Below are 11,366 nucleotides of genomic sequence, written 5' to 3'. Positions count from 1 at the left end.
ACCCGGCCTCAAAGTCACTTCAAGTGATGCCACCGCTACTGCATCAACATCAGCAGTCACTTCAAGTGATGCCACCTCTCCCTCGACATCATAATCTTCACTTCAAGTGATGCCACCTCTCACTCAACTACATACAACAGTCACATCAGATGATACTACATCAACACTCACTTCAATGATGGCACCTCTCCTCGACATCAATATTCACTTCAATTGATGCCACCTTCCCTCGACATCAACAGTCACTTCAAGTGATGCCACCACTCCCTCAACAGTAGCTTCAAGTGATGCCACTGCTACTGCAGCAACATCAGCAGTCTCTTCAAGTGATGCCACAATCCCTCTACTTTCATTGCTACTACATCAACTTCAGCATTCACTTCAAGTGATGCCAAAACTACTACATCAACTTCAGCATTCACTTCAAGTGATGCCAGCTCTCCCTTAACATCAATATTCACTTCAATTGATGCCACCTCTCCCTCGACATCAACAGTCACTTTAAGTGATGCCACCACTCCCTCAACAGTAGCTTCAAGTGATGCCACCACTACTACATCAACATCAGCAGTCTCTTCAAGTGATGCCACCACTCCCTCAACAGTCACTTCAAGTGATGCCACCTCTCCCTCGACATCAATATTCACTTCAAGTGATGCCACTTCTCACTCAGCTACATCGACAATCACTTCAGACGATATTACACCAACACCCACTTTAAATGATGCCACCACTCCCTCAAGTACATTGACAGTCAGTTCAAGTGTTGCCACCACTCTGTCAACAGTCACTTCAAGTGATACCACCACCACTATACCGACAGTAACTTCAACTGTGGCCAACATTCCGTCAATTACATCGAAAGTCATTTCAAGTGATGCTAGCAATACTGCATCAACATCAGCAGTCATTTCAAGTGATGCCACCGCTTCCCTAACCAAATCAACAGTCAATTCAAGTGATGCCACCACTACATCGACAGTCCCTTCAAGTTATGCCACCACTACCTCGACATTAATAGTCACTTCAAGTGATACTACCACTACACCAACAGTCAGTTCAAGTGACGCTACCACTACATCGACAGTCCCTTCAAGTTATGCCACCACTACCTCGACATTAATAGTCACTTCAAGTGATACTACCACTACACCAACAGTCACTTCAAGTGATACCACCACTACACCAACAGTCAGTTCAAGGGATGCTACTACTACATCGGCAGTATCTTCAGGTGATGCCACCACTCCCTCGACTTCAACAGTCACATCAAGTGATGCCACCTCTCCCTCGACTTCAACAGTCACTTCAAGTGATGCCACCACTACATCGACAGTCTCTTCAATTGATGCCACCACTCCCTCAACTACGTCTACAGTCACTCCAAGTAATGCCACCTCTACCTCGACATCAACAGTCACTTCAAGTGTTACTACCACTACATCAACAGTCAGTTCAAGTGATGCTAACACTACATCAACAGTATCTTCAAGTGATACCACCTCTCCCTCGACATCAACAGTCACGCCAAGTGATGCCACCTCTAAGTCAACATCGACTGTAACTTCAAGTGATGCTACCACTACATTGACAGTATCTTCAAGTGATGCTACCTCTCCCTCGACATCAACAGTCACTTCAAGTGACGCTACCACTACATCGACAATCTCTTCAAGTGGTGCTACCACTACATTGACAGTAGCTTCAAGTGATGCTACCTCTCCCTCGACATCAACAGTCACTTCAACTGACGCTACCACTACATTGACAATCTCTTCAAGTGATGCCTCCACTCCCTCAATATTAACATTCACTTCAAGTGATGCCACCTCTCCCTTGACATCAACAGTCACTTCAAGTGATGCCATCTCTCCCTCGACTACATCAACAATCACTTCAAGTGATGCTACCACTACATCAACAGTCAGTTCAAGTGATGCTACAAATACATCGACAATCCGTTCAAGTGATGCCACCACTCCCTCGGCATTAAAAGTCACTTCAAGTGATACCACCTCTCCCTCGACATCAACAGTCAATTCAAGGGATGACACCACTACGTCAACAGTCACTTCAAGTGATGCCACCTCTCCATCGACATCAACAGTCAAGCCAAGTGATGCATCACGTAATGTAAACATCACTCTAATCCCAGTCCATGCTCTACCACAGTTGACTGCTCCACCAAACCTCCCTCCTGACCTATGACAGTCACGTCATGAGTGAGCATGCCCACCCTCTCTCCTCCATGACCATCATCAATACACGCTCTAAGATGCCAACAATGATGACCCACCCAGAACTACATCAAACCAGTCACTTCAAAAGTGCTGCTCGCCACCACCATACATTGACCAGCGATCCTCTATTAAGTAGATTCCCTCCAACCCTCCCTTGACATCAACAGTTACTTTAAATGATGCACTTTTCTCTGGACATCAACAGTCACTTCAAGTGATACTACCACTACATCAACAGTCACGCACCAACTGATGCACCTCTAAGTCAACATCAACTGTCACTTCAAGGGATGACAACCACTAACATCAACAGTCACGTTCAAGTGATGCCACCTCTCCATCGACTCACCAGCAAGCAAAGTGATGCTTAAAATCTACCATCTACAGTCCGTTCAAGTGATGCCACACATCTTTCGATCATTAACATTTACTTCAAAGTGATCGCACCATCCCCTCGACCGATCAAACAGTCACTTACGGGATGCACCACTAACTCCACAGCTCACTTCAAGTGATGCTACCACTACATTGACAGTCTCCTCAAGTGATGCCAACACTCCCTCAACATCAACATTCACTTCAGTTGATGCACTCTCCTTTGACATCAACTGTCACTTCAAGTGATCCACCCTTCCTCACTAGATCAATTGTCTCTCAAGTGATGCCACCTTCCCTCGACGATCGAACAAGTCACTTCAAGTAATGCCACACTACATCAACAGTCACTTCAAGTGATGCTACAAATACATCGACAGTCGTTACAGTGATGCCACCACTCTTTCGACACTAACAGTCACTTAAGTTATGCCACCTCTCCCTCGACTCAACAGTCACTTCAAGGGATGCCACCACACATCAACAGTCACTTCAAGTGATGCTAAAATACATTGACAGTCCGTTCAAGTGATGCCACCACTCCCTCGATATTAACAATCACTTCAAGTGATGCAACCTATCCCTCGATATCAACAGTCAATTCAAAGGTGTGTTGATGCCACCACTACATCAACAGTCACTTCAAGTGATGCTACAACTACATTGAAAGTCTCTTCAAGGGATGCCACCACTCCCTCGACATTAACAGTCACTTCAAGTGATGCCATCTCTCCCTTGATATCAACAGTCAATTTAAGTGATGCGTCCACTACATCAACAGTCACCTCAAGTGATGCTAACACTACATTGACAGTCTCTTCAAGTGATGCCAACACTCTCTCAACATCAACAGTAACTTCAAGTGATGCAACCTCTCCCTCAACTACATCTACAGTCAAGCCAAGTAATGCCACCACTCCCTCGACATCAACAGTCAGTTCAAGTGATGCTACCACTACATCGACAGTATCTTCAAGTGATGCCACCTCTCCCTCGACTTCAACAGTCACTTCAAGTAATGCCACCTCTCCCTCGACATCAACAGTCACTTCAAGTGATCCCACCAATACATCAACAGTCACTTCAAGTGATGCCACCTCTCCCTCAACTACATTGACAGTCACGCCAAGTAATGCCACCTCTAAGTCAACATCATCAGTCACTTCAAGTGATGCTACCACTACATTGACAGTCTCTTCAAGTGATGCCTCCACTCCTTTGACATCAACAGTTACTTCAAGTGATGCCACCTTTTACTGGACATCAACTTTCACTTCAAGTGATGCCACCGCTTCCTCAACTACATTAATAGTCATTCCAAGTGATGGCACCTCTCCCTCTACATCAACAGTCACTTCAAGTAGTGCCACCACTACATCGACAGTCTCTTCAAGTGATGGCACCACTCCCTCGACATCAACAGTCTCTTCAAGTGATGGCACCACTCCCTCGACATCAACAGTCTCTCCAAGTGATGCCACCTCTCCCTCGACTTCAACAGTCACTTCAAGTGATGCTACCAGTATATTGACAGTCCCTTCAAGCGATGCCACCACTACCTTGACATTAACAGTCACTTCAAGAAATGCCACCTCTCCCTCGACATTAACAGTCAATTCAAGTGCATGCCACCACTGACGAATCAAGTGAATTCTACCAACTACATCGACAGTCTCTCATGTTGATGCCTAGCACCTCCACTGCAGACACTCAACTAGTCACTTTCAAAGTTGAATGCCAACCCACATCTACAGTCACACCACGTAATGCCACGTCTCCGTCGACATCAATAGTCAGTTCAAGTGATGCTACCACTAAATCGACAGTATCTTCAAGTGATGCACCGTCTCCCTCGACATCAACAGTCTCTTCAAGTGATGCCACTTTCCCTCGACTCAACAGTCACTTCAAGTTTAATGCTACAGTATATCCGACAGTCCCTTCAAGCGATGCCACCTAGCTACCTTGACATTAAACGTCACTTCAAGAAATCGACCTCTCCTCGACATTAACAGTCAAATTCAAGTGATGGCACACTACATCAAGTGATTCTACACTACAATCGACAGTCTCTTCAAGTGATGCAGCTCCCTCAACATCAACAGTCACTTCAAGGGATGCAACCACATCTACAGTCACACCAAGTAATGCCACCTCTCCGTCGACATCAATAGTCAGTCAAGTGATGCTACCACTACATCGACAGTATCTTCAAGTGATGCCACCTCTCCTCGACATCAACAGTCACTTCAAGTGATGTCACCACTACATCAACAGTCACTTCAGTGATGCCACCACTACATCAACAGTCACTTCAAGTGATGCTACCACTACATCGACAGTCCCTTTAAGTGATGCCACCACTACCCTCGACATTAACAGTCACTTCAAGTAATGCCACCTCTCCTCGGACATCAACAGTCACTTCAAGTTAATACAACCATACATCAAGAGTCACTTCAAGTGATTGCCACCACTACATCGACAGTCCTCTTCAAGTGATGCCACCACTCCCGTCGATTTAAACAGTCACTTCAATTGATGCCACCGCTTCCTCAACTACATCAACAGTCACTTCAAGTGATGCTACCACTACATCGACAGTCTCTTCAAGTGATGCCTCCACTCCCTTGACTTCAACAGTTACTTCAGGTGATGCCACCTTTTCCTGGACATCAACTTTAATTTCAAGTGATGCCACCGCTTTCTCAATTACATCAATAGTCATTCCAAGTGTTTGCACCTCTCCCTCAACAGTCACTTCAAGTAATGCCACTACTACATCAACAGTCACTTCAGTTGATGCCATCACTACAGAGACAGTCACTTCAAGTGATGCCACCACTACAGAGACAGCCAGTTCAAGTATTGATACTACTCCCTCCACATCAACAGTTACTTCAACTGTGGCCACCATTCCCTCAACTACATTGACAGTTACTTCAACTGTGGCAAGCATTCCGTCAAACACACTAACAAGTGATGCCACAACTACTACATCAACATCAGAGGTAACTTCAAGCGATGCAACCATTCCCTCAACAGTCTCTTCAAGTGTGGCCACCACTCCCTCAACAGTCACTTCAAATAATGCCACCACTCGCTCAACTACATCAATTGTCACTTCAAGTTATACCACCTCTCCCTTGCAATATACAGTCACTTCAAGTGATGCCACCTCTCCCTCAACATTACCTTTCACTTCAAGTGATACCATCTCTCCCTCAACTACATCGACAGAGAACTCAAGTGTTGACACTACTCTCTTGACATCAACACCCTCTTCAAATTATATTACATCAACAGTCACTTCAAGTGATCCCACAACTCCCACTTTTCCATCAACAGCCACAAGTGAGGTCACCACTCTAAGACTAATAATGTCATCAACAAGTGGTGCTACTACAGTGTTAACAGGTACAGATACCTCAGCAGTTGTAGCAGTATCTACGCCGTCCACCCCTTCACCGGGACTAACATCCAGAGACACTACTTTGGTGACAACAATCAAAACCACTGTTGCAGAATGCAGTGAGATTATTTTAACTTATTCTCAAAAACCATCATAAGATGATATGATTGTAAAGATGTAAAGTTTTTTWAAACTTACAAATCGATACCAAAGACTATTGAAATGTGTGAATATATTGCTGTACATACACTGCATTATTTTATTTTTATTGTCATTTGTTTTCAGTGTCAGATGCTCTGTTGAATGTCATCAGGCTGGAGGATGTCACCAGTAAGTTAATCAGTGTGAGTTGGACTGGTATTCCTCTGGACCAGCAGATACAGTACAAGGTGAAGCTGGCATCTAATTCCAACACAACTCAGATTGAGACCTCAGCCACCAAAGCTGTTTTCTCAGACCTTACTCCTGGAACCATATACACTCTGACTATTGAGTACTTATCCTGCTACATCAAGAAAAACATTTCAAGAGACATAATCACTGGTATGTCAACTCTTTTTCAAGTAATCTCATTGAATTCACTAAGAGCATACTTTTGCTTTTAAAACAATTATAGATCAAATTAGTACAATAGGACATTTTGTGCAAACATCACATTTGTTTTGTTAAATCTTTATGTTTTCTCCAAAAGCTGGAAAGGTCTATGAATCTTCCACTCGAATTCCAGGCAGAGAGTTTTTGTCTGATTATTCAAATCAATCCAGCAAACTTTACAAAGACTTTGTGGCCAATTTTACCATGCAGGTAACATTTTTTTATATTTGCTTTTTAATTTAGGTAGTATAATATAACATTGTATGATTTAAATGTACATATTTCTTTAAAGGTTGAAAACAATCTCCCAAAAGCATACCAGGACCTTATCAGGGCTAAAGAAATGGTGGTGGTTGTGACAGGTGTTCACAGAGGAAGTGTGATCGTTGACTTTGATCTGGTCACTGCTCTGGAGGTCAAACTGTCAACCTCTGACGTGCAGAACAGTGTCATCAATGCGCTGAAATCATCTGTACTCGGAGTAGATCTGAATTTCACCTCAGTCAAAGGTTTTTGAATTCCAATGACTACATACAATAATATTTTTTATGCTAGTTAATCAATCAAATTATTTTTTTAAATAAATATTCAAGGACTAACAGAATTTAGGACGTTATCATATCGCAGTGTGTATTTAGTGGCCTTTAGTGACTTAATTTTTACTATATTACAGAGGCAGATATCTGCCAACGAGGCGATTACACATGCTCAAAAAATGCCAGCTGTGTCAGAGAGGGACCCTCACATACATGTGAATGTAAGGCAGGATTCTACGATGAAAACCCAACCGTACCGGGTACTGACTGCAAGAGTGAGAAAACTTTGTTGCTTGAAATGAAATGTGCCACACTTTACATGAAATAAGTACCTTATACAAGAGTAACTACCAGTGGAGGAACTTATGTTATCACCCTGTAATACACTAGCAAGTACATCCAGTTAAGCAGTATTTACCACTATTGCAATCACTGTTTTGTAGGAAATATCTCTCCAGGTGCAGATCCATGTGAAGGCTTGTGTTCATCACGTGCTCAGTGTGTGGTTGGTCCTGGAGGCAGCCATGAGTGTAGCTGCTATCCTGGTTTGATAGATGAGAATCCTGTTAATCCTGGGAAGCTATGCAAAGGTACACTAATGTCCTCTGCCTCAATTGTATCTGTATCAATTCCTTACTTGTGTATCTTACACATACGTTGCATTACATCTTCATTCCATCAAAATGTGCCCACTATAGATCCTGTCGACTGTTTTGATCAAGAAAATGACATTTGCTCATCCCAAAATCCATGTCTTCCATCCAAGTTTCTCTGCTCATGTAAGTTCTGAAATCATACCAATTCTTCAGATCTCACATACGGTCTTCAGAGAAAGACGAATCTGTAATACTGAGGCCTATTTGTGCCTCTGACTGACCTACAGCTTATTATAACAACTCTCTCTGCTTCCCTCCTACAGTGAGGAAGGTTTTCAAATTAACAGCAGAATTCAACTCTTGGATCTTCAACTCCTCTCTGCACGACCCAGGGAGCGATGCTTGGGCATATGCCTCTACAAAGATCATAAAAACTGTATGCACATGTAACAGTATAACTTTAGTACGTCCCCTCGCCCCGACCTCGGGCGCGAACCAGGGACCCTCTGCACACATCAACAACTGACACCCACGAAGCGTCGTTACCCATCGCTCCACAAAAGCCGCGGCCCTTGCAGAGCAAGGGGAAACCCTACTTAAGTCTCAGAGCAAGTGACGTAACTGATTGAAATGCTAGTAGCGCGTACCCGCTAACTAGCTAGCCATTTCACATCCGTTACACTCACCCCCCTTTCAACCTCCTCCTTTTCCGCAGCAACCAGTGATCCGGGTCAACAGCATCAATGTAACAGTATAACTTTAAACCGTCCCCTCGCCCATAACCGGGCGCGAACCAGGGACCTTCTGCACACATCAACGGTCGCCCACGAAGCATCGTTACCCATCACTCCACAAAGGCCGCGGCCCTTGCAGAGCAAGGGGAAACCCTACTTAAGTCTCAGAGCAAGTGACGTAACTGATTGAAATGCTAGTAGCGCGTACCCGCTAACTAGCTAGCCATTTCACATCCGTTACACTCACCCCCCTTTCAACCTCCTCCTTTTCCGCAGCAACCAGTGATCCGGGTCACGGCACCAATGTAACAGTATAACTTTAGTACGTCCCCTCGCCCCGACCTCGGGCGCGAACCAGGGACCCTCTGCACACATCAACAACTGACACCCACGAAGCGTCGTTACCCATCGCTCCACAAAAGCCGCGGCCCTTGCAGAGCAAGGGGAAACCCTACTTAAGTCTCAGAGCAAGTGACGTAACTGATTGAAATGCTAGTAGCGCGTACCCGCTAACTAGCTAGCCATTTCACATCCGTTACACACATACACTCTCTGATTTGTATTTATTGTGATATCTTACAAATGTAATCTTAAAACACTATGGTTTCTTTTCCATAAGTACTTTTATAAATAGACTACTCTACTTTACTATAAAAAATGTTTCCAGGTTGTCCCCAGAATGCGGTGTGTTCTGTCAGATTCATCCTTTGACATGACAGTGGTGGGCTACCAGAGGGGTAGTGTGGTGGTCAGGATGATGTGTGGTTATAATGGGAATACTACCGCTGATGAAAGAACTCTCCAGGCTGCTCTGCAGGACACAATCCGCAAACACTTGGACGACTCCGCCATAGCTACCTTGAAAAGTATGTTTAAAACATAGGATTAAAAAAAAAGAATTGGCATTACATGATGATGGTGTTTGTTTTGTTGAATTAATGTATGTGACTTGGTTGTGGTATGTATGTGACTCAGGTTGTGGTTTCACTAATTTCTTCTATTTAATTTTGTGTGGGATGCTGCTTATCTAATATTGTCCTTTCAATAGTTACTGATAGACATTGACCAAACATCTGTCTGTTCTTTGTAGGAGTTTCACAGATATCAATGGCCCCAGGAGCAGGCTGGAAAGTGGCGACAATAGTCCTGGGAGTTCTGCTGGGCTTCACTTTGATAGTCGTGGTTGTCGTTCTGATCATCACCATAGCGAGGAGAGCAGCTAGCAAGCTGACCTCATATAACATCGAGCAAACAAAGCACAACAGACAAGTGGTGTCCGATGACTATTTAGAAGGACGTTATTCTTATCAGGTGTAGTTCAGGGATTCTTAAAAAGACGAGATAATCTCAACTTTTTTTCACGAATATATTTGTTAATATTAACAGAAGTATCAGCTATCACACCATGTAAAGGAACAACCTCCTAATACTTTAAGTGTTTCATAAAATGCAACTAACTCAACTCCGTCAGACACAATAAAAGGCAGTACATTTTTACATTTATTGTTGAACAAGTGTTTAATAAAGGCCTTGATTGTTTAATTGTAACATTAGATTATTCAAAAATGTAATACAAATCTCCAAACGTCTTAATTGTTTTATTTTATAGTGCTATATAATGCACCAGGGGTAATTTCGCGTTTGCATGATTTTTTTGTTCGTTTTTTTGCATGTTTTTCTAGATTCAGAACATAAAACAACATTTAGAAAGCAAACATTATCCCTTGGATCTACCACAGCAAATACATCAGTAGTTTAAGCATATGTTGCAACAAGGTTAAAATATTTTTTCTAAATATTGACTAAAAGATCGATCTTATTAAGAGGGTTAGTCATCAGTGAGTTGATAAGGCACTGACGCAGTTGACTCAAAGCAGACATATTTGTGCCTCTACAAATAAATGTTTAATACAAACATTTGTAAAATATAGAAAATTATTTATTTGAAAACAATACAAATATAACCATTATATCAGATCTTTCAGCACTCTGACGGAGTTGACTTTAGAGTTAATGTTTTATGGAGTTGACAACATTTTTGGCTTTTGTTCTTCATTCAAGTGATATACAAGTTTTTCCTCAGTTGCTTTAAGGCTCTAGAACCTAATTATATCATGTCCTATCTTAATCTATCAGACAGATGGAGTCAACAGTTTATGGTTGTGACAATGGTGATTTCAATATTGTTTGTTTAAATCTATCAGAAGTAGAGAACTTTACAGATCATGAGTTGTCTTGTTGCACTACATGTAATGAGGACATGAAGAACGGGGTCCTTATGGTGTAACTGACCCTGTTCATTTCTGATTCATTTAGGATTTTAGACAAATCTGTCAGAGTTGACCAAATCTCCGGACACATTTTTTAGAAATCATAGTTTTGAAAGAAATAATCTTTAAAGTCAGAGAGGGCCATTGAAATTTAGATTCTTTGCTCTGGACAAGGACATTTCTGAGCATAGAGCTGGCATGTACATTAACCATATTTAAAATATTTGGACAATTCCAAAAGCAAATCTTTGCCCTTGTAAAATTCCACTAAATGTATTTTTTAAGCTCAAATAATGCAACAAAATAAAAAATGTAAACTATAAAAAATGATTGTCCCGACTTTCAAGAATCCCGGAGTTAAGATTTGTCACTCATGAAAACAGAGATTATAATGTATGGATCTGGAGAAAACGTAAGCACTTTATGACATTTGCTGATATAGAAATATGATTTCATTTAATTTACTATTGCAATATGAACTAAATATATTGTTTTTTACAAGTGACATGAGATCTAAAGTGTTATTGTGTACATATGCAATTTCACTGAGTGCATAATGGCCTCTATCTTATTGCAGTGGAAAAGAGTACTGAAGCAATCCACTAGAGG

At 42.3% G+C, this 11,366-nt stretch overlaps 1 protein-coding gene across 1 annotated transcript in view; it reads left to right on the top strand.

Annotated features, from left to right (window-relative positions):
* Positions 1–11,043, top strand: part of LOC111949395 (uncharacterized) — a 16,147-nt gene extending 5,104 nt beyond the window's left edge. Inside the window, exons 3-16 of the mRNA XM_023966523.2 lie at positions 276–335; positions 473–991; positions 1,739–1,819; positions 3,430–3,816; positions 5,373–6,146; positions 6,319–6,570; positions 6,719–6,831; positions 6,914–7,130; positions 7,295–7,432; positions 7,601–7,747; positions 7,856–7,936; positions 8,077–8,189; positions 9,155–9,353; positions 9,578–11,043. Of these exons, the coding sequence (XP_023822291.2) occupies positions 276–335; positions 473–991; positions 1,739–1,819; positions 3,430–3,816; positions 5,373–6,146; positions 6,319–6,570; positions 6,719–6,831; positions 6,914–7,130; positions 7,295–7,432; positions 7,601–7,747; positions 7,856–7,936; positions 8,077–8,189; positions 9,155–9,353; positions 9,578–9,804 (3,308 nt within the window). The 3' untranslated portion in view covers positions 9,805–11,043. The remainder of the gene's footprint in view (positions 1–275; positions 336–472; positions 992–1,738; positions 1,820–3,429; positions 3,817–5,372; positions 6,147–6,318; positions 6,571–6,718; positions 6,832–6,913; positions 7,131–7,294; positions 7,433–7,600; positions 7,748–7,855; positions 7,937–8,076; positions 8,190–9,154; positions 9,354–9,577) is intronic.
* Positions 11,044–11,366: the final 323 nt, after the last annotated feature.

The sequence above is a fragment of the Salvelinus sp. IW2-2015 genome, linkage group LG22 (assembly GCF_002910315.2).
Source record: "Salvelinus sp. IW2-2015 linkage group LG22, ASM291031v2, whole genome shotgun sequence".
In the NCBI taxonomy this organism is placed as follows: domain Eukaryota; kingdom Metazoa; phylum Chordata; class Actinopteri; order Salmoniformes; family Salmonidae; genus Salvelinus; species Salvelinus sp. IW2-2015.
Note: the sequence above shows the minus strand (reverse complement) of the source record. Positions and strands in the feature narration are given on the sequence as shown.